This window comes from Galleria mellonella, unplaced genomic scaffold (assembly GCF_026898425.1).
Source record: "Galleria mellonella isolate WM207_F2 unplaced genomic scaffold, CSIRO_AGI_GalMel_v1 utg625, whole genome shotgun sequence".
In the NCBI taxonomy this organism is placed as follows: Eukaryota; Metazoa; Arthropoda; class Insecta; order Lepidoptera; family Pyralidae; genus Galleria; species Galleria mellonella.
The window spans coordinates 62,233-86,873 of NW_026442129.1; the positions used below are offsets into that span (position 1 = coordinate 62,233).

Consider the following 24,641-nt stretch of genomic DNA (forward strand, 5'->3'; position numbering starts at 1 on the left):
TCGTTTACCAACACCGTTTCGTTTGTTCTCTTTCTATGGTTCTATTCAATAAACTTCATCTTGCTCTTTGTGTTCTATTTAAAAAAAAATATTAACCTCAAAACGAATTAGAATTTTTTTGTTTATATTTGAAAGTTTTAAAAATATAATATTAATACATTGGTTTATAAGAAGTGTAAGAACATTTGTCATATAAATTGCATCAACTACTGAATGTTATGTATATTTAGTCGATTTTTTGGTGTTATTATTAAGTATACACTTAAGTCAATCATTGTGTTTTATGTTATTTCATAGTCAAAACTTATTAATTAGGAAACAGCATCATGTTCAATCAATTGGGAAGTGGAAGCAGCAACCCTAACCCTAACAATGATCTAGAAGTGACCTCTCCACCAGAAGATACAGTTTCGGCGCTGGAGTTCTCACCGGCGTCTGTGCCGCAAACTTTCCTCATTGCTGGCAGTTGGGATTGTCGGGTATTGAGCTCTTATTTATTTAACTCTCCACCCCCAATTCTAAATGGCGAGAAAAATGCAACATTAGGAACTTTCGAATAAGACTAACCTAAAAATAATTTCTTATAAACTCCAAACTTAGTGTTTATTGGAAATAAAGATTATTATCTAATGGGCGGCGGTAGTCACTTACCATTAGGTGAGCTGCATGATTGTTTGCCCCATTGTGTTGTAAAAAAAATGTATTTCATTCATGAGTTTAAATATTCCAATAAAGACCTATCTAACTTATTTGCAAATTCTAAATAAATCATTTTTTAATTATGTGAAAAGCCTTATAATTATTTAAATTATCACTGATAATACTGAATCCCATCATTTAATATTTTGCAGGCAAGATGCTGGGAGGTAGAGGCTTCTGGAAAAACAATACCCAAAGCAGCACAGAGCATGGATGGGCCTATACTTGATGTGGCATGGCATGATGTAAGCCATACTTGATACTTATTATACTTATCTGTATATTAAAAATAAAATTGTCTTGTATCTCTGTCTGTTAAACATTGAGAGGGCTTATATTCAAAATTGTGCTTCATAGATAGATACTCTTTATTGCATCCTCTAAAAGATTACAGTGTAAGATTTATTAAAAGTACAATGTCAAGAAAAAATTAGACTAAGAAACGGGCTTCATATACTGTTACAGGATGGTACCAAAGTGTTCATGGCATCTACAGACAAAAGTGTGAAATGTTGGGACCTGGCTGCAAATCAAACTATGCAAGTAAGAATGTAATTCATTGCTAATCATGTCTAGTACTAACCATGTCCTCTTGCACCCAATTTTCTTCCTTTATCCTATTATTATTATGTTCTTTTATCTACTTGCATGCAGTTATTATTACACTTATTACTGCATATTTGCAATAATGCATTCATACACAATATTCTGTGATTACTATGACATGAAAGAAAGAATCACCCATATGCTTCTAAGATATATACTCATTGCCTTCTAATGCATTGAAAAAATTGTTCCTTCTTCATAAATCAAATTTTTCAATGCTAAATATAGAAAATGGAATCTAATTCACATAGTATTGCACCATATTTATCATAGTGTACTGTTTTTCATACTCTGATGCCACTAATATGTTGCTTGTGCCAGGTGGCAGCACATGATGCACCTGTGAAGACGTGCCATTGGATCAAGGCACCAAACTATACCTGCTTAATGACCGCCTCTTGGGACAAAACACTAAAGGTACAAACTTAGAAAATCCTAGGAATATCAAATGCATTGGTGATGTGAGTGGAACCTGCATAAAAGAAACAGTCTAGATTTTCCTCTCTCCAGATGGAATCATGTATCAGTAGAATCTTTAACACGTTCACGCCGGGACCGACTTTAATGTTTTTTGCTGCAAGGCGGCGCTCTAATTGATACTACGCTTCATAATCGAATGCGTACCACCGGTGGTACGCGCCGCCAGATAAGACAATCTAGTGCGTACCGCTGGTGGTACGCGCCGTCCAATGAGACCGTCTAGCGAAGGCCACCGGTGGCCCGCGCCGGCGTGCACGTGTTAAACTTAGCAACAAGTAATTGGACATTAAAAGAAAACCATAATAGCTGAAAGATAATAAAGAAGTTCCATTTGAAATATATTTAAACTGAAAGTTCAGTTCCAAAGTATGTATAATATGTATAACTAGTATAACTCAAACTGTCATTTCATTTGGTTTTGATTTTTTCGCCACAGAAGAGATATTCTTTTTTTATTAAATCTAACTGGTTGATCTGTATCGACAGGCTTCCAACGTCTGAACTTACAACATTTATTATCATGTCTTTGTGATCATTTCAGTTCTGGGACACGCGAAGCAGCGCGCCCATAATGGCGATGAACCTGCCAGAGAGGTGTTACTGCGCTGATGTTGTGAGTTTACTGATTACCGCTTATTATCATATGGTCTTTGTTGATTCTGGATTTTCTGCTTCTGTGATCATGTCACATTTATTTTTACAGTAACTCTGTTCAGTAATTTTATATTATATATTCAATGTATCCATAGAGTGGCCCTGCACATGGTAATTTATTATATACCACCATATTTAAAACACTAATTCAAAACATATATATTCTTTATTGCACTTGTAAGTTACATATAAAACGTACAAGCAAAAGTGAACTACAAGAATGAATATTGGTTGTAAGAATCTCAGTAAAAAAATATTTAAAAATTAAAAATTGGCACATCTTTTTACACAATAAACATTTTATTTTATTTTTTTTATCCTTACTATTTTTTAATAATTATTAAACTATCGTAATTGACCAAAACCTGGCAGGACTACCCAATGGCAGCAGTGGGCACAGCGGACCGCGGCATCTGCCTGTATACATTGGAGGGCAAGCCGGCCGAGTTCAAGCGCGCGGAAGCCCCGCTCAAGCACCAGCACCGCTGCATCGCGATATTTCGTGACAAGAAGACCAAGCAGCCCACCGGCTTTGCGCTTGGCAGCGTCGAGGGCCGTGTCGCCATACAATACGTCAACCCCACCAACCCTAAGGACAACTTCACATTTAAGTGCCACCGCTCGTCGCAGGGCACCACTGGTGGATACCAGGTAACACATATTTCTTTATGGGAATGGGAGGTAAACAAGCTTGTGGCTCACTAGATGCCAAGTGATCACTCATCAATGCATTGGTGTAGCAGTGTTTAAGAGCTGCAACAACCACTTACCATCAGGCGGACCATATCCTTGTTTATAGCCATGTACCATTATAGACTTTGTGTAAAATCATCTGCTGGGCCTCTCTGTAGTATTTCTGCCACAATGCAGCTGTACTTGCATAGTTGCGTTTCAATTTGAAGGGTAACTATGATCATAACTAAAGACAGTTCATAAAGACTTCAAAGAAACATGAACATCAAATCGCAGTGTATTCTGTAATATCTATGATACTGTACACATCTCTACGAGGTGACAGATACCATTTACAATCAGGTGCTTTGTTATCTTGTTTGCTATTCCAAATTGTACTAAAAAAAGAACAAAATATTTTTTTTGAAATATATATTTGGTTCACAACACGCCATACGCACATATTTGGTTTACATTTAGGACATATATGCGGTGAACGACATAGCGTTCCACCCGGTGCATGGCACGCTGGCGACGGTGGGCTCGGACGGCTCGTTCTCGTTCTGGGACAAGGACGCGCGCACCAAGCTTAAGTCCTCCGAGACCATCGACCAGCCGCTCACCAAGTGCGCCTTCAACCACAGCGGACAGATCTTCGCCTACTCCGTCGGCTATGACTGGTCCAAGGTAACTGTTGCATAACATATGCACGGTTTGGGGAAAAGACATTCTCTTATGGATTAGATTGTATAGTCCCATTGCTAGCAATATACCCTATCAAGTCAATTTCTACACACTTCCTCCTGGAAACCATCGTTATTGCAATTAATTCTTATTGGATGCAGGACGGGCCAACTGACCAGCTTTCATTCTCACCTATCATCACACACTAGTATGCCGTAAGCAGGAGTGGGGTTACCATTTTATAGATATTATCATCCATTAAAAAGAAGTATGTCTGTGGATGTGGAAATTTTAAATACTTGAAAAAGACGAAATTTCTTAATATTTCGAATATATTTACTTTTCGTGTGAGCTATTACCACAGGAAAGCAATGCTTCACCACTCCATTGCATTCTCGAGCTATTGTGAGATGCGACTAAGGGCAGCTTGTACGACATCCTCTGTGGATGGGATACAGCAGCGTGTGTAGTCTATTATACTACTCGCGATGGCATGAGTAAACACTAAATTAATTCAGCAGCAAAACCGATTCAGCATATACATACAAGTAAATCCTATACCTACAGCATTTACTTGTAACGCAACATATTAAGTATACCGTCAGTTTGGTAATTATACATGTATACAAATAAATTGTACACTAATCATACTTTCAATGGTCAGGGTCACGAGCACTTCAACCCCGCCAAGAAGAACTTCATATTCATGCGAGCGTGCTACGACGACCTCAAGCCGCGCTCCACATGAACATAGCCCTAGTGTAGTTCGTAAGGCGTTGTGATGTTAGCTAGCGTAAAGACTCCTGCACACCATGCCGCCGGCACTCGAGCCGGGCCGTTACAATTATCGTATATATCGCAAGTAGATGCTTCGCTTAATGTCACTAACATGTAACTGTGTTTTTGTGAGTTTTATGGTGCTCCACACTGCAATGTTTTTTTTATACAACTTAGAATGGCAAACAAGCTGACGGCCCACCTAATGGAAAGTGGTAACCGTCGCCTATAGACATGAACATAACAGAACCATGGAGATAACAGAGTATACTGTTACGCCCATGATACCCCCCATGTGTTGCCATTCCTGAGGACTCAGGTGTTATTCCTCTGTACCCTGTAAATTCACGCCATATCCCTCCCTTCAAACCGAAACACAGCCATGCAAATACAACTGCTTTACGGTTGAAACACGAATGGGACAGAGGTACCCAAGCAAACGACTATTATACAAAGTCTCCCTCACAATGCCAGTGAACGTGTATAGCAAGTGCCACTATAAAGGTTGCATCCGCAAAGTCGTCACGGAAACCAGGTGACACACAATGAAACCAGGATTGGTCTGATTTATTTGATAAAAGTGTCGAGACTCGAGTTTTCAGAACAGACATTTATGCATAAAATAGCTAAAGCAAGAGATACTTTAATATATAAAAATCCAGTGTCACGTTCGTTCGTTCACGCTAATCTCCAAAACCACTAAACCGATTTTAATGAAATTTTATAAATGTAGTTGTTTCCTCCAACTTGAGAGATAGGATAAACTATCCTATCTAATAAGAATATAATGATCTGGTAGAGAACAAAACATCGTTTGCCGGGTCGGCTAGTTGTGTAATTAGCAGCCGCCGGCTGGTGTAGTCGTCTGCTCGTGCTCGTGCCGCCGACATTGTGTGCGGAAGCCTTAAGGTGGAAACGATGCGATACACTGAGTGAAAGACTTTAGATATTCACATACATTTCATATGGTATGTTTTTATTTCTTTATTTTTATATTACTTTACATTGAAATTCTGTTGTCAATTGTTGTGTGACTGTGAATCGTGTGCTCTGTAAATACCGCCGTTGGCTTGTATGTTAAGCAAACATGGATTTTGTATATTGTATGAGTACATTAAAGTTACAAAGTATCCCAGTTGATATTTTCTTTTATCCTTACATCAGTGATCAGTGTGTAGCGTAGCGGAGATCAATAATTATTAATCTAATCTTTTATTTCAGTTTTCACAGCTGAAATATTGAATTGGTTATGTTGAGTTATGGCCAAGAGGCAGATTGGAAGGCCAATATTGTACATAGTGTGACATCGTCATAACATTTGATAAGTCCTGGGTACACTTATTCTGAATCAAACTATGTCTTTTGAGAATCTGTATAGAAAATGTTAATATATAACAGTTGATATGGAGCTTCCTAAATAATAAAAGAGACAACATAATATAAACTTTGTAGTAAATATTATTCTGATTTGTGGTTAGCTAATCTCAATAACAATAATAAATTGTTAGTGTATAGATTTTGAAAAGAATATAATCGAATCTATTATTTCGAATCAAGCAAGTTTATAAGACATACCCTATATCTAAGGAGGACAGAATAAATCAACACCGGTACTTCGCCATTTTTCCATTGCATGCTGACTGACATAATGATATTCTTTTCACTACTCGCTATCAGCTATTAAACCTGGTCACACTTGTATCAACAGAACATGAACTATATAACAAGTGCCACACATTCACACTTGATCTTCTCAATCTCAAAAAAATAACAATCAAAGGTCTATATAATTATGTAATTGAATCAAATATACAGTTTGGATCAAGTATTTTATGTAAATACAGAAGCCATAATGCAAGTGTATAAATTATGATGAACTAAAGATATCCTATCCTAGACATAAATCAGTGCCCACCCTCATGGCCGTGGTCCCCGTGGTCCCCACCGCCACCCAGGAGCTTCTCAGCGCCGACCGCCACCACGGTGAGCGCTAGTCCAATGCTAAAGCCACGGAAAAACACATTCTTGGCGCGTTGCAACCTTGTACCAAATCCAGGGTGGTACCTCCATGCTTCATTCCTGAGAAAGAATTATTTGTTGATTGATCAGATCTCCACATTCATTGAGTATAAAGATCCTTATACTCAATTTGCATGAACATGTACTACAGTATTTTTACATCCTAATAGCTCAATATGTTGCAAATCTAAGACGGATTTTGCTTAAAGAAAAACAGCAGTATCAATCATGGCGTAGTTATTATGAGAGAAACCCAGGTCCTGAGCACACCCTTATCACTACAATTATAATACAATACATAAATATAACCAAATATATATAAACATACAACTTAATTGTCAATTGTAAAATCTTTTTGTTTGAGCTTTGGAGGCACGGACAGTCTGTGTCATTCTAGTATTATTTGGAAGGGAATTCCAGAATCTAGCAGCTTGCACTGTAAAGGATTTGGTTAAGTCTGTGAGGATAAACTGAAAGGAGGTGAAACAACTATGTGCAATTTAATGAACCTACTTGGTGGAAAATGAAACAATGATGTTTACAAGTGTTTCTGATGATGTATTCTGTAAATATATGCAATATTTATTTACAAATGCCAACTCCTGACATCAGAAAAACACCTCAAATTATTAGTAGTTAATTTATAGCTTTATTAAAATGTTGTAGAACTTAGATATAATATAGTATATAACTTTTACATCTATGTTGTAATTAAGGCTTAAAAACTGATACCTAACCCAAGTTAATCTATATTGAACCCTAGAAGTTGACTGTGACCTGCAATAGGTTCACAGCCATTAAATATATATTTATATAGTCAACATTTTTATTTATGATTAGAAACTTAGGAATGTTCCACATAATTGAAAATTTATATAGAAATATTATCAAAAACATATTTCAAATTTTTCACTTTCAATAATATATGATTGAACCTAATAAGCAAAAAATTTAAGACAAAAAATTCAAAACACAGACCTAATCCATGGGTCACGAAGCCCCTTCTTTGCGAGTGCTCTCTCAAGCTCTTCCAACTGAGGGATACCATTGATCTGGAATTGTGTATATGGCGGAATTTTGTACGGAGGTTCATGGCCGTGACCGCCCATGGTTCTGAGAAAAAAATAAACAACTTTTGCACTGTCTTCTATTAAATTAATTTTATTTTAACTTTATAATCACTACTTTGTAAGTCCTTTAATAATATTTGGCAATGTTAATGAAATTATTAAATATAATTTCTAATCATAACAGGCAGAAAAACATTAAAACGGGTATAAAAAATAAACTTAACCTATACGGTAAAAATGATTACATAATTCCTTACAAAAATGCAATTTATTTATGAAATAAAAGTTTTACATTAATATTAGTAAAACAAAAAATAAAAAATAGGTACGTACACAATTAATAAAAATTATTCCTCAGAAAAAGAGTACAATCAAATGAAAATTACTTTATTATTATTTGTCAATTGTCGTAGTCGAAACTTCAAAAATTTTGACAATGACATTTAGATGTCAACATCGGTTTGACATAACGAGGTATGGGCTTTCAATGATTAGGAAAGGAAATAACTGATATTAAACACTTATAACTTACTATACATTTTTATGAACTACGATATATCTCCTGCTTAAAATGTATCAATTACCCAAGTAATAAAATACTTGATTGACAAAAAAAACGACGCAATATTTTCAAACGTATGTATGTGTTTTTGATAAAGAATTTTATACAACAGTCTTGTAACCCAAATTGTGTCAAATTTTTTAAAATGGAATGTTGTTAAATTTGTATTAAATGTGAAAGAGCTCTGTGTTATATGACAACAGTTTAAAATACATATACTGTAACTTTCTCAAAGAAATAAAGTATTTTTACTAAAAATATTATTTAAAAACTTCTTATTAACATAATTTGAAAAATCAAAAAAGAGAAATTATTAAAATGTAGGTTCATGTAAAACTTTGGATTGACATTGATTTGAGTATAACTTTGATTTTAGTCAAGATAATCTTTTAATTCTTTACGAGAGCACGTTTTAGGTAATTCTTTCAAATTATAGAGAAATGTTTGTTTTTATAACAGAAATAATCCTTATTCAATCAGATGTTGTTACAATTTAGTATTTATTTTAGAAATTCAAGAAAATAATTATTTGATCTTGGGAATATCGCTATTATAATTATTAGACTTGTAATAACTATTTGGAATAATATTCCAAACAGTTATTGCAAAAGAGATATTGAACGATATCCGTCAATAACGTTATATCGTTGAGCAACGCTGTCGTGAATTTTGATAACTTGTTTTTGTTTAGTTTATCTGCGGCGCGAAAGCGACGCGTTCGTTTCGTGCTGTGTATTTTGTGTATTGTTTATAAATAAGTAGTTAACTGTATTAATCGTGTGCGAAAAATAAAATAAATAATTAATTACATAATTATTCTAACTGGAAGTTTTATAGTAGACTTCCTATCATTAGTGGGACGAACAGTAATTTAAAAGACAAGTATTTCTCGGGGGCATTGCCCGGTATTGAAGGGTCGCACGCCACAGTCGGTTAATAAAAATAGAAGTGATATTAAATGTCTTTTGAGACATTGGGTCGCGGTGCTGTTTATGTGATGATATTAAATAGATGTTAATACAATAAGAGGGTGCAATGAGCCCTTCGTGTGGCAGGCCGGCCGTGCTGGCCGCCTTTGTAGCAGCTGTGTGCGTCGCCGCGCCGGCGGCGGCGGCACAGCCAGCTGAACCTCTTCCACACCCTGGTATGTACTTCAGCATAACATAAGTACTTTGTTTGTAATATTAAATATTCAATCAATTCAAACTGAATCTAGCCAGTTCGTAAGACCATCACTGTATGGATCATGTTTTTTTTTAAGTAACAAAAATAATGAAGAATACAGTTTGCGTGATGCTAAGCAATTCTTACAGTACATACATACCATCTGCTTTAATATTTTAATTCCACCATTAATAAGATTTTTGTGGGAAAACATAAAAACATACAATATCCTTACTAGGAAATACAAAAGTCAAATATTAAAAAAACATTAATTTATTTAATTATTTTAGAAGCGTACAGTCATAATTAATGAACAATATATAGAAATATTGTATAAACAATCATATTAATATTGTACAGTGCTGACATTATGGTATAATTGTTATACTGTTAAATATTATCCAAGCTATTTAGGAATGCTCATAAAGAATCAATTATAAAATATTAATATATATATATATATATATATATATATATATATATATATATATATATATATATATATATATATAAAGTGGTATATTGATGGAAACTGTATATATAAAGATTGTGGAGACAGACATTCTTCAGTTAATGAATACATATTATGGTATATGGTAAGTGATATCATAGAAAAATCTAATACAAAAACAAAATTAAGTGAAATTAATGATTTATTATTTATATTATGTAAATGATTGTGATCTCAGGATTAGAATATATTTTATACATCATTTAATAATATAAAACTCTATTGTTCAGTCTAATTAACCACATTCTCACATTTGCCTGTGTTTGTATTGAAAAGTTTTAATGACTTGATCAGAACATTTTCTATATACTCTTTTAAATTTCCACCTGGCCTGTTTTACATCTGGAAAATATAACTCAAAATATTGTAAACCTATCATATGTAAGATCTGGAAAACAACTCAAAATAATATAATTCATTAGGGCTAATTATAAATTGTTGAAAACAGCTGCGGGCCTTTATTATGTAGCCCTTATTATTATTTGTCTGTAGATATGCTGATGTATACAGGCAAAAAATAATAGAGGATTAATTTAAAATAGAAAAAAAGTGTTGGACAAGAAGACTTCAGTATTATCATCAGTTGCCGCCTGATGGATGCCTAGTGGATGTGTGCCGTATATAAAGTATGCTGTATATGACATACAATATATTTCAATTCAATGGAACTGGATTAAAAAGCAACCAATATTGTTGGAATTATGATAGAAACACTATCATATAAATGATACTTGTATAAGTAACAAAGCAAAATTATTAATGACTTTACCGTTTTTTAATTTGTGTTACTTTTGAACATAATAGACTGTTTTATAGTTGGGTTAGGATAGGTGGGATATGATGGGTACAGACTATGTAGTGGAGACAGCCCACATGATGATAATACCAGAAAAGTTGCATGTGCTACAAAGCAGAGTTCTTCTATAGATTAAAGAATGCAGTTTAGAATGGTAAACAAGTTGACGGCCAACCTAATGGAAAATAGTAACTTTCATCTATAGACATGAACAGTACCAAGACAACAGAGTATACAGTTTCATCCATGATACCCTTCATGCATTGCCATGCGCGGCAGAAGACCAGAGCGACGACGACTAGCCAGATGTCTGTCTGTACCACCTATACATGGACGCCGCCATACCGAGGACAAAGGAGTTATTAATGTTATTATTTATAGACAAAGTAACAACAATTACCATATTTTATCAGATACAACAATTAGCTTGTACACTATTTCTACTCATATTACTGGATCATGGCTTAAATGTAAAATTATTACATCCTGTTGTTTCAAATACATTGCTATTAAAGTAAAATAATATTATAGGCCTTTATGATGTTTGAACCTAATATAACACGTAGTTTCTAATGTAGCCGCCCATATACCATATACGTCGCGTGTGGGGAACTGTGTTAGTCGTTCGCTAAAATTATGTGTAAGCCACAAGGCCGTCCGTAGGTACTCCGGCGAATTCGTATCGTAACCGAATACCATCCTTACACGGGTGTAAATTAAGAACTCCTAATTACCGACCACTGCTACGTATCGTGGGACCGATGCGTACACCGATGCGTGCATCTGTTTTCAATTGAGCAACTCTCGAGTCTATTGATTGCGACTGATTCTTCTCTCTACTAATAGACATACGTATGTACGTGGAATAAGATCGAGTTCCCGATTCCGTAATTTTTAATTTATATTTGTTAATAACTACTATAGCCTTTGCCTTCGTTTATGCACTATATTGACCCTGAAGGTGGTCAGATCACATGACGGGTTATTTAAAAAAAAATCTATCTAAGAGTATTAAGAACATAATGTTATGACAACTTGTTCTATTAGACAATTATCGCTTTTTAGCTTGCACTCAACGAAATGAGCGCTCCATTAGAATCGAATTCTTAACTAGTAAAGTAATTCTTTTAGAAAAAAAATCTTATTGTTTCATGCTTAACGAAAAAACGTAAAATAAAATCGCATAAGTGTGTGCCTTCCAGATGATCTTTATTAGACAATAAGATACGATATGTCATTACAAGCAGGCACTTCACATTAGTAATTGAAATAAATATTACGATGAATGCATCCCTCTCAAACGCCATAGACGCTTGCGAAGAAAACGACCGTTCCGCTGATAATTAGGTGGTCGTAAGAAGCTGACCTTGGCGCTTGCGAACGTTGGGCCAGTAGGTACCTGAACGTATGGCAGGCACTTGAGCCCAGGCGTTTTTTGCGAGAATCCGCGGTCCGGCCGACAGCCGACGTCCCGCAGAACACTGGCTGTGAGTTGCCCATCGCGATAACCGGTCGCGCTGGACACGGGACCTTCACACGCCTACCACAGCCGCCGCGCCGACGGCACTCGTGAGATGTTAATGAACTGTTGTCCGTCTAGCTGGAGTAATTGCTGCGAATTGGAAAAAAATCTTTTTTACCATTATAAGCGAGAGCTACACTGCCATAGATTTAATCATATGAATTGTTTTTTTATGTTCACTGAATTCCAAATTCCACCATTTATCAACTCTACATCGACGCTGTTTATTTTATTTATATCATCAATATAAGTACCAATTTTATAAATAATTAAGTAGAATTAGTAAACAGTGAATGCCTCTTATATATTATAAAAAAAAATTGTGCTGTTGGTTATCGCTTAATGATAGATATAAAAGTATAAAGTGTGGTCAGTTGATCTTGATGAACTCGCTAGGAGTCATCCACTCGGTAGATATATAAATACACATGATTGTTTCTTACAAAAAATTACAAACTTATTATAAACACAAACAATTACAAGTCACACTGAGTAAACAATGTTTATTTCTTATAACCACATGGAAATTGACTTGACATGCTATTTTGCTAGCAATACGATTGCTAGTCGTCGTTACTAACAATCCGCAGCCCTCAAATAGTTCATTTGAACTACAATAACGGCCCATTCTCTATGCACCACACAAAATACACATGAAAGAATGATTGTTTATTAATTGAATGCCTTCTAATTTGTATTCTAGTATAATTTGTATATGGATAAGCTTGATGTGTTGTGTGGATGTGCGTGCACGCAACCCGCTCGGCCGCCGGCCGCCGGCCGCCGGCCGCTGCCACTCCCCGTTCCCCGCTGCTCTCAACAAATGGGCGCGCATCCTGCGCAGGAGCACGGCCAATACGTTTGTATCGTGCTATAAATTGGTGGTAAACAACCGCCCATTACTTTCGACTAGCCACGCAAACACTCCACGCATACTAAGCAAGATCACTCACTGTTGTCACAGCTTATAGTTCCGGCGATTTACATAGTACTTAATATGATAAAAATATTTTTAATAAGAACGGCAAACAAGCTGACGAGTTCAGAACCCGTCTAAGGTAATCGTCGATTATAGGTATAAGTTTGAGAAAGTGGCAAAATTGATTATTTGTTGTAAAAATTAAACCGATTTTGATAAAATCTCTGTGGGACCCATTTGAAAAAAAAATCCGCGTCGACTTATAACTGGCGGAGTTATGAGGTAACAAGAAAAATATCACCAAATTGTCCTCTTCCTTTGAAGTCGGTTGTTAAAACCACCCAAGGCGCCACCGCCATGCCTTATTCATGATGTGTCCTACGTTAGAGATCCATCTGGCTTTAGCTGCTTTTTAAGAAGATAAAGAATCGCAATCCTATGCACCGCTGTTTGTATATCTTTATAAAGAAATTACTAAAATTGGTTTAAAATTGGCGCAGCTATCGCGTATGATATAAATAAAAAATATAATGAATTGAAAATTTACTTCTTTTAAATGTTATTTGAGAATAAACTAGTCCTTTACAAAATGAATACGAGCAACCACGGCAGTAGGAACTCCTTCGATTGTAAAGAAATATCACAATCAGGCGACAACAATATAAAAGTTAACTAACAATAATTTAACATTGTGTGTTCTACAGAAAAAAAACTACTTCCAAAAAAGTTGGCAAAACCAGTTATTTTGATTTTAAAACTAAAGTACTGAGTCGATTTTGATAAAATTTCTATGGAACCTTTTTGTAAGTAGGTAAGTATACTGTTTCAAATAAAAGAGGATTTTTCAAGAGACAGCATGGGGTTCTTCAAAAATGGGTAAAGAGGTTTCTTCGGGGTCGGCAACGCACGCGTAATGCCCCTGACAGGCGTTCATAGGCTACGATAACCGCTTACCATCAGCTGAGCCGTATGCTTATTTGCCAATTCACTACTATAAAAAATAGAATTATCTAAATCGGTTTATAACTAACGGAGTTATGAGGTAAAAAATATAAAAAAAATACAACCGAATTGAGGACTTCCTTTTTTTGAAGTCTGCTGAAAAGTATCTATAGTCAAATCTCCTCATCAGACGACGCCGAGTGTGGGTGGGATGCCATTAAGGCATCCTCTCTGCGTAGTTTTGTTTTGATAGTGTCCTCTTAATATTCGGAGCAGTGAGACCTGCCGTCGCCGACGGATGGCGAGTCTCGCCACTCGCCGCTCGCCACCCGCCCTACACAATTGCAAGTAATTGTTGCACGCTGCACAACATGACGCCGGTGCGCACGTCCATTGTTCTCAGACAAACATATGCATGAGGACCGGCGCATATGATGGACATTCGATTTTAAATGTTTTTTTAGAACCAGATTACGACGTGTCGTCGATTATCTTCCATCAAACTTAAAAGAATGAATAGATGAGAAGAAGAACGATGGTAAATATGTGACGGTATGCACTGGTTTACCGCCAGCGTACCTACACCGATAGCGCAGACCAAACGAGGTTACTATTTCACTTTCAACATATTAAAAAAATCTGCAGACGTAGATAGCTCGATCTTTACCCAGTCAATTACCCAAAACAGTAATGTTGGGAGCGGATGTTACCAAAAATGGCGAGCGCCCTGTCTACTCGTATGCCGCGCGTCAGTGGCTAATTTTTATTTCCTTTTTGTCGTAATTGCAGATTAAGTCAATCAATCGATCAATTATTTGTTTGTATAAACATAGCTATAGTTATAAGTTTGATGTTGTAGAAGTGTAGTGCGCTATGTTTCACCATCATAAGGTAGACAAATTGTTAATTACATAAAACATTCATTAAAATTAATTAATCATTATCCTCTGCCTCATTAGTATTTCTATCGTGAAGCAGTTGTGTTTGTATGTGTGTGTTTCGGTTTGAAAGGTGGGATATGGCAGTGAATTTACAGGGTACAGAGGCATAACACCTTACTCCTCAGGAATGGCAACGCATGGGGAATATCATGGAAAAAACAGTATACTATGTTATAAGCTCATGTCTATAAGCGACGGTTACTTTCCATCAGGTGGGCCGTCAGCTTGTTTGTCATTCTAAGTTGTATAAAAAATTACTTTAGAAAATACAATTGCATTATACAAAAAACATAACAATTATCCACTTAAAAATTGTAATAATAAACAGTAATCTAATTGAAATAATAAGGCAAATATTATAATCGCTCGGAGCGGCAAAATTGATCGGGCCCTGCTTAAAATATGTAGCCAAAGTATACACGAGTGTTAAAATCCGTAGGTAAAGTCTGAGAATAGAACTTTGATAGGATAATAAAATGTTGACTTTGTTTATCACTTCTCAAGTGCAAAGTATTTTTTTTTAATGAAAGCGATAACGAAACGGGCGCGTTTGCGATATACGTACCTACTGAGTGGATTTCAAATCCGCCTTTACACAAATCTAAAACTATGGTAGTGCGCAAAAAGTAACCAAGGGGAAAAAAGAGCGCATTTCATATAGGCTACGTAAACCGATTCGGTCAGGAAAATCTTACCAATCTGTTTATATAATCTTACCAATATGTTAAAAAAAAACCGCCTTTTCTCGTTATGATAACCAGCCTGATATTCAAAATGGAAACGAATGGGAGTAAAATGTTATTATAGTTCGTTTTTCGATATTAATAAAATGTAAATATTTCTCACTGAAACGTGAATCATGTGACAATAGTCATAATTCCCACGTCAAAATAAAAAGAAATATGAAATACAAAGTCAAATCTTTCCATGACTAGTTTAGATGGCAGCCATAGCCAGCAGATTGCATTTGACAGCATTTTTGTTATTGAAGTTGGCATTATTGTGATTTGATCATTTAACTGTTATGTCCATGGTACTGCTCATGTGTATAGGCGACGGTTACCACTTTCCATCAGGTGGACCGTCAGCTTATTTGCCATTCTAAGTTGTATTTAAAAAAAAAAACTAAACTTTGGCATGATGTTTTCTGACCAAATCCATACATTTAAAGCTAGTATGGAAGTTTCGCAAGACTGGTAGCGTGGTACATCTAAGAACAAGGAATTACATAGAAGGAATGATAAAAATAAAAACTAAATCATATGGTTGCCTCCTTTCTTTTTATGCAAATATAATTAGTAAAAAGAGAACGAAAGATACACCATCATTTGTAATTTTTCTCAATTCATATCAGGCTAGTGTATAGAAAATGTTTGATATGTCAATTATTTATCAATGACAATTTTACATTACTATATTGTATATTCAACACAGTTTATGTAGAAAATATGCAAGCAGGTAGTATCTGAATTTGGTAGGGTTATATGGCCGTATAACATTTTCCATACACTAGCCCGCTATGAATTGTCAATTTTATCATTTCTTCTATGTAATTCCTTGTTCTTAGCGACACATAACTCTTCAAAGCCAGCAAAACGTGATGCAACGACGAAGCTATCTCAAAAAGCTGTAAAATTGCCGATCGCTGATACCAACAATATCGTGTATATTTAGTGCTCTAAATAGCTCTTAAATATAACCATAATACAAAGATACGGCGTATCGTCATTCACAAGAGCGTTGTTAATAAAAACAAAGAGCCAGTTGAGGCTGATGCGTCGCCATTCGAATCACCATCTGAACCGTGAATAGCCACACTCGTACGGTGTAGTTAGTTAATTATGCTGACGTCCTACTTACTAAACCTTACTATATACTTATTATAAACTAGCGATCCGACCCGGCTTCGCACGAGTAGACAGAATTTTTGAAAATAAATACATAAAAGAAAAAAAAGTTTTAGCCAATTTAACTGATCAGTTATTTGATATCATTTTATATGTGATTCTTTAAATTGATATAACTTTTTTATTTATGAACCGATTGAAATAAAACAAACACTGAATGTTAAATGGGACAAACCGCAACGTATAGTGAAAACCGCATTCAAATCGGTTAAGCTGTCTCTGAGATTAGCGCGCACAAATGTACACCTAAACAGATAAAAATACTAAAAGTAATTGTTTTGAATTCTATTGCGTTCATGAAGTCCTTCTACAATAGTTGTTCCTATATATGTGCCACGTACAGACAGCGGCCGGTTATGATTTTATTATATGTACGAATATTGATGTAGTAGAGTTCGTTCAATATACACATACCTAGCGCATGGCGTGGAGAAGGACATAGGATACTTATTGACCCGGAGCTAGTCGCAGATAAAAACTAATAATAAAATAATATTATAAATGTGACAGTTGGTAAAGCTGTTTGAATATGTCGCTTAATGCTGCTCAGTAGACAGCCAGGCGTAAAGCGCACTGTCTCTAATGAAACACTATTTTATATTTTGACATCTCACTACGCAATCCAAACATTACAAAACTAGTTGCGACTCGCGGCTTTGTCCTTCTGAATTAAAATAAGAATTATCCAATATAAAAAAATAATAAATCTAGTTCAATCGTTCATTGCATACTGAAATTTATTTTATTTTATTTAATTATCTCTACTATTTTTTTTATACCACAAGGTGGCAAACAAGCGTACAGCCCGTCTGATGGTAAACGGTCACTGTTGCCTTCACCAGAGGGAGACTTTGTACAAAAGTCGATTGCTTAGGTACCTCCGTCCCACTCGTGTTTCTACCTTGAAGCAGTTGTGTTTGCATGGCTGTGTTTCGGTTCAAAGGGTGGGATATGGCGTGAATTTACTGGGTACAGAGGAATAACACCTGAGTCCTCAGAAATAGCAACGCATGGTAGGTATCATGGACGAAACAGTATACTCTGTTATATCCATGGTACTGCTCATGTCTATAGACGACGGTTACCACTTTCCATCAGGTGGGCCGTCAGCTCGTTTGTCGTTCTAAGTTGTATAAAACAAAAAAAAAGCCTATGGCCGCTTGCGACACTAAGGGTGTCACGTGCCCGTTGCCGACCCTGAAGACACTTTAATAAATATATTCTTTTTGATGAACACCATACTGCAGTCTCTAGAGAAACCCTCGGCAGGGAGCTCATCCCACAGCCTGAGCGTCTTGTAGTCGTCTTGGTGTTTGCTCCCTTCCATGAATATCTGTCCTTTTAGGTATTTACAAATTTTAACATGACAATATTAGTATTTGTCTCTAATACGTGTTATGTGTTTGATCAGTTAGTACGAATTACTCGTGTATATATGTATATAGTACGTAATTACATTCATTATGAACAAAGGACAGTGAGTGGTAATGTGAGATAGCGACCACAAAGAAACTGACTGGATGCTGCGGTTTCGCGGTCGATATGATCTTTTGAAGCACTCTCTTGTATCATATCTGTTGTATAGTCGTATTATACATTAAGATATAGTTATTAAAGTACCTAGTTCAGCCTTAAGTTTTGTTGCAAATGAAAATACATTTTGTATGAACTAATGTAATATTACTAAAATGTTTACCTATATATTTATTAAAGTCTCAGCAAAAAATAAAAAAAATATTCTATTCGAAATGGCCACCTTCGACTTTTATACAGACTACAGTGTGTTTTTTGATCCAAAAAACAACCATCCACTTTTTATATTTTTATTTTGTAGAATCACTGTTTTGACCGACGGCTCCATACCCACTCTGTGCAAGGCGATCACTGTAATCTTGTTTTCTTTAACACCCCGTTCCTTTTTGTTATTTGATAATGAACACGAAAACATATGAGAAATGGCGCGAAATCGAAAAAAGTTTTTAAAATAATAAACGTGTTCCAAATTCAAAGTAATTAAAAAGTTGAAAAAAGAAAAGTTTTTATGTAACAGTATTTATGGCCAGACTAGTTATATGTAATTTATATTTACCTAACTCTCTGTTATAACACTATATTACAGCGAGTTTCCTATATAGTAGTATCGTAAGTACCTAGGCTAGGCTAGTGGAACTTTTGTCCGACAAGTAGAACGATTATTTTAATTTTGTCGTATAAAGCATTAATTTAAGCTGTTCTACAAGAAAAAACTGACATACAAAATTAAATATGGGATTGATTGTTTTTTCAATCTAGAAGCTCTACAAGCTTCTAGATTGAAAAAACAATTTGCAAAATCGGTTCGGAATTGTGGAACATCGCGTGAAATACCTACACGACAATGTAGGCACCGGCGAATGTCCACCTTTTTGAGGTGACGTTGCAAAATATAAAATATATGTATATAAGTTATTAGAGAACACATTATTGATTACTAACTATTTATCACGTAATATTTTTATGTTAATTGTACTTTTTGTGTCCCAAATAAAAGAAAATAAAAAAATACATAATAAACATGGTGGCAAGTACATAAAAACACAGTGGAATGGTTTCAATGAGATAAAACATCTATTTTTATTATGATTAGTTACGAATATATATTATTATTATTAAATTAAAGATTCTACGTCACGACCTTTACATGTAAGTAAAAATACATTCAGTACAAAATGCATGAAAATTGATGCACTCCTGTGTAAAATACGAGGAGAAAAATTACTACATGGAATAATATTTACTAAAATATTTTAATTACTCAAAGTACACGACTGTGTGGGAGATGATTAACAATGGAAGGAATTAATAGATATGTATTAATAATGATCTATGTAGCGGTCCGTGTGCGGTCGGTCGCGGACGCGGCTGATAACTTTATCGGGGGGTCAGGGGTGCGCGCTCGGCTGCCGCGCTGTTTGTTATCACACAGTGTATTACTAAGAAACTGCCGAGACGGTATCTTTATTATCGACATCTCTAGGACACGCTTTCACTCCTCTCAGAATAAATACAAACAATAAACATAAAACATAAAGGCGACAAAGAGCACAAAACAAGGGCAACAAATAGATCCCAAACTAGTACCGAGTAGGTACGAGTATGTCTATACTGCTACATATACAGCGCGCACCAACAAACGTAACAAATGATGATTGATGGATACTTTTAATGGAGAGGATTCTTTTGTGTCGACTAATTTTGTTATAATAGAAGTCCAATTGTTTGTGGTTTTCAGTAAATGGCATATTTGTCATAGAAAGTGTCCCTAATAAAATGAAATGAAAATAAAGTGAGATTTATTCGTAAAAACATAACTGTAGTTTCATAAGTCACAGTACTAATATTAATTTATAATTTTAAATAAGTACAGTAGTTGTGGTTTTAGAACTGGGCTCCTAAATAGGTTAAAAAATAAATAGTTATTATAGGACATGATACCTATGAGGAAAATGCGTTATTGACAGTAGGTATTAATTTAATTCTAGCTATTACATTTTTATAAAAAAAAATTAAAACATTTTATCACTTTTGGCTACAAACCGAATGGTAACATGACGTGGCTGAATGCACTCTTTTTTTTCAGTGTCATTTTAAGTCTATGCATCTTGGTCATACCATATATCAATGGTGTGAATAATTGTTTGATTAGCTAATAATGTACTAATGCGTCGAACTGTATCAACAATCAACATGCAGGGTAGGTCGCGGCCGGCGCGTGTAATACAAATAATTTGCATGAATGAGTGTCGAGTTCCCTCGTGCTTTGAATACTAAATACGTCGCGGTGCGGCCCGGGCGGGCGTCCTCTACAAATGAAACGGGCCTAAGCACCTAATGAAATTCGACGATTTAACTATGAACATGTACGGTCTCCGGTCCTCGTCTAAAGTACGAGTGAAAGTGAAAGCTAAGCTAAGCGAAACTAACTTTGTTTAACAAGGGGGAGCGTTAGTAATGGGGACTAGCTACTAGTTCTATTACTAACAATACATAATAGACTGTTTGGGCGACCTCTACACGGGCCTTCCTAAAAAGAATCGTGCTTAAATGTATGTGAGATCATCATGTTAGCTAATTGACTTGACCGGAAAAAGGGATTGTTAGCAATGGGGTCTAAATGCCTATACAGCCTGGTAATATATCCTGTCAGGTTATACCTCTTGAAAAACATCGTGGTTAATTCTTGACTAATTCGTTACGGTGGGCTAACAAGTCCGTTTTCATCCTCATATATAACCCGTCACTGGTGCACCGCCAGGATAGACTGACTACCGTAGTTAGGCCTTGGAGATGTTTTAATAAGAACGCTGCCCATCCCCCGCCCTCCCTTAGTCGTCTTTTACGACACCCACGGGAAAGGAAGAGGTGGCCTATTCTTTGCCGGGTCCACACGGTGAATTCTTTTCTTTGTCTAAAATAATATTTGCAGATTGTTTCCATAGAAATTTTATCAAAATCGGTTCAGTATTTCAGTTTTTAAATCAAAATAATTGGTTTTGTTACATTTAAAGTTTTTTTTTGTCAAACACAATCTTTTTAGTTTGATAGATTGTATTGCATAGTTCCCAAAGAGGATTGACGTCAGGCAAGCGGCCAGTCGTAAAACCAAGCCAAATCTTTTTGTAATATGGATTAAAAAAAAAATATTACGCCGACCCTATATAATAATTGCGATAAGGGTAGGAAGAAGAAGTTTGGATCGCATAGTTTTTTGTTGATCTCTCATAGTTGGACGTCCGCTAAGCTAAACAAAGTCAAGGTAGTTTAGCTCTTTGTGTGGCATGCGCTTGAAAAGCTTTTCAGTTGTACATTCCTCGGGACAGCTGCAGTGTTATTGTGCTAAGGTACTCGGGCATAATGCTCGTATTCAGTCGGATGTACAAACTAAGCACTTAATTTGTACATGCGACCGGCTACTACATACTTGTCGTAGCTAATTATGGTATATTGTTTAGAACGGCAAATAAAGGAATTATGTAATCTTAACAGTCCACACACCAATCCATACGGATATACCATACACCTATACTTAACGCACACAAACACACTACACGGCGTCACCTAATGTTTTATAAGTATTAGAAAAAGGGATTGTTACTTCAGTTCGCAATAAAACAATGTACCTAGTAAGAAGACGTGACATTTTAATTTCTAAAACAGATCAAGCAAAAACATTTTTGAACCTTAAGTGCTACAACAATACTACTGTTATAGTTGGAAAATTATAAACAACGTATGTCATCCTTATTTCGTTCTTTTACACAATTTATTAATGGCGGACAATCAGATGAAAAGTGATCACTGACCGTTTGTAAAAACACGGCCATTATGTCGCAGTGGCCAGTCAAGAAGTATTTTTTATGCAACATAGTAATTGAATGGAAGCAAGTTGGAGATAATAATCGTTCCCTAGGAACTTAACAGCACCATAGATACTACACATTATACTACGACGTCTATGGCACTCTACATAGGTTGCCATACTAGAGTTTCCAGATTCTATTTTTCTACAAAGTTTCCTTTTAGCACATCTTAAATTAACCACGATGGGTTGTTGCGCGGACCCTGTGGTATATTACTAATTACTGGACCCCTGCCCCCCTGCCCCCCTTATTGCACAGTGCAATATGCAACAATAAAGGGCTGTGTTGCTGCAGGGGCGGCGGGCGAGGCGGTGGCAAGCGCGGGCGCGTCGTGCGGCGCGGAACAGTTCGCGTGCGCGGACGGCTCGCGCTGCGTGCCGGCCGCCTGGCGCTGCGACGCGCGCCCGCACTGCCCGGACGGCTCCGACGAGATCGATTGCAGTTAGTACTAGTGCACACTGTCTACACCAGCCCCCTTGTGGGCGCCGCAGGCCTAAAGGGGGGCGGTAAGAGACCCTGAAAAAATTGAATAATTTACACAATAATTGATTCATTTAATTTAAAGTATTAGTGGTTTTTAAGTAGGTGAAAAAATGGGGGCGCTAAAAAATAATTTATTCTCAAAGTGGGCAGTAGACAAAATAAGTTTGGGAATCCCTGGTATAGAGCAACCGGTGGCCCAGCGCCGCTGACATATCCAGAACCATTACATGACAGTGCGGGCCGCTCTCTCCGTACGTGTCCGTTGGACCACTGATAATGGTTATCCAGTTAGAAATGCAGTAATTTACAATCCATAGAGTCCACTACTGCAGACGTATCATCAGTATCCTATAGGGATCCGTTATGGGTATAGGAGGAGGATATTAACTTAGGTAATGTTAGCACTGCACAGGCTGCTTACTGTATGGTTTTATTTCGAGTTTTCCTGCACTGCGCTGAATTCCTTTAGTTGTCTCTTCAGTATCATGGGAGTGAAAGAGCACAGAGGTCCGTTGTTAATTGATGACAGAACAACATCACCAAGGACAATACAAAGTATAAAAATATTCTTAAAGTTTTTATAAATGAACTGAGTGGTCTCGCGCTCCCGATATATCATCATACCAGGGTACGTATGTCACACTGCCCATACTGGTGTATAGGCTGTTGTGACATATCCTGATGATATAATGACAAATTATACACCGAAACGGAACTAAATAATTTGATTTCTCTTCGACTGTCTTAAACACATGACGATGTCAGTCTGCGAACTGACGAAAATAGGTATGTTTTTATATTAAACAAGTTGCTAAACATAAGAACGGATCCGTTATTATGAACACATGTATATATAGATAAAAGGCCTTGTGTAGTACGTTCTCTCTGCCTACCGCTCAAGGGACTCGGCGTGAAGATAATCTATGGGGATGAGGCTGTGTAATGTGGTAATGGTGTAGGTTGGAACACGACATGCGCGGCGGCGCAGTTCCGGTGCGCGCGCAGCGGGCTGTGCATCGCGGCCAGCTGGCGCTGCGACGGCGACCCCGACTGCGGCCCCCACGACCACTCCGACGAGGACCCGCACTTGTGTGAGTATACTGTCGACTAAAGCATTAAGTTTTCCCTACACACTGCAATGTGGAGTTCCTCCAAGGTTTCTCCGGAACCAACGACATCCACGTTTAATGTGTGTGATTCATCATTGGACACAATAACTTTCTGAGGCCTGCGGAAACTAAGACATTGTCTGATCTGCAACTGCTTAGATTATCTAGACTAAATGAATTGTCACACAAAATGGATCGATTATGAGGCTAAGTGGCTACTCCTTTAAAACATAATGAAGGGGACACAAGTTGTACTATAACGATGTTTATTTATATAGCTCTTTTACTTTAATTTACGAGGACAAAGTCGCGATCTATAACTAGTAAATTGACGAAATACTTTGTGTAATGTAGGCGAGGAGGATTTCAAGTGTCCGGGTAATTGGGCGCGGTGCGCGGAGCCCGTGGACGGGCAGTTCACGTGCGCGCCCATCGCCGCCTTCTGCGACGGCACGCCGCACTGCGCCGACCGCAGCGACGAGTACAACGACATCTGCGGCAACTGTACGTCGACGTTACGGCCCGCCTCTACACGACACCACACTAAGATGCACCACATTACACTATGACACCCCACACTACACCTACATTCGTATCCATCAGCACTGTCTAACAGAGTGATTGCTGCTCAAATATCTAACAAGATAACAATCGAGCAAAACAATTGCACAATGCTCCTTTCTATTATTCTATTTCTATATTCTAAAATTTTAATAATGCTTGCA

The 24,641-nt window shown here is 36.6% G+C and overlaps 3 protein-coding genes across 5 annotated transcripts in view; 2 read left to right on the forward strand and 1 right to left on the reverse strand.

Annotated features, from left to right (window-relative positions):
- Positions 1 to 26: 26 nt before the first annotated feature.
- LOC113511093 (protein Rae1) lies at positions 27 to 5,712 on the forward strand. Of its 3 annotated transcripts, none has more exons than XM_026894680.3 (9): positions 27 to 175; positions 316 to 479; positions 852 to 944; positions 1,165 to 1,242; positions 1,627 to 1,722; positions 2,327 to 2,398; positions 2,812 to 3,090; positions 3,592 to 3,798; positions 4,460 to 5,712. In XM_026894680.3, the coding sequence occupies exons 2-9, from the start codon at positions 327 to 329 to the stop codon at positions 4,541 to 4,543; spliced, it is 1,062 nt and encodes a 353-aa protein (XP_026750481.1). In that variant the 5' UTR covers positions 27 to 175; positions 316 to 326; the 3' UTR covers positions 4,544 to 5,712. The 3 variants fall into 3 exon arrangements, with proteins under 3 accessions (XP_026750481.1, XP_052755641.1, XP_052755639.1); XM_052899681.1 differs by having other exon boundaries at positions 47 to 215; XM_052899679.1 differs by having other exon boundaries at positions 47 to 479.
- Positions 5,713 to 6,353: 641 nt separating this feature from the next.
- Positions 6,354 to 8,145, reverse strand: LOC113511066 (NADH dehydrogenase [ubiquinone] 1 beta subcomplex subunit 3). The gene is made up of 3 exons (XM_026894647.3): positions 7,995 to 8,145; positions 7,570 to 7,704; positions 6,354 to 6,651 (listed from the first exon to the last, which is right to left on the reverse strand). The coding sequence occupies exons 2-3, from the start codon at positions 7,698 to 7,700 to the stop codon at positions 6,477 to 6,479; spliced, it is 306 nt and encodes a 101-aa protein (XP_026750448.2). The 5' UTR covers positions 7,701 to 7,704; positions 7,995 to 8,145; the 3' UTR covers positions 6,354 to 6,476.
- Positions 8,146 to 8,901: 756 nt separating this feature from the next.
- Positions 8,902 to 24,641, forward strand: part of LOC113511295 (prolow-density lipoprotein receptor-related protein 1-like) — an 87,613-nt gene continuing 71,873 nt past the window's right edge. The window contains 4 exon segments of the mRNA XM_052899683.1: positions 8,902 to 9,367; positions 22,619 to 22,765; positions 23,767 to 23,898; positions 24,271 to 24,420. Of these exon segments, the coding sequence (XP_052755643.1) occupies positions 9,259 to 9,367; positions 22,619 to 22,765; positions 23,767 to 23,898; positions 24,271 to 24,420 (538 nt within the window). The 5' untranslated portion in view covers positions 8,902 to 9,258.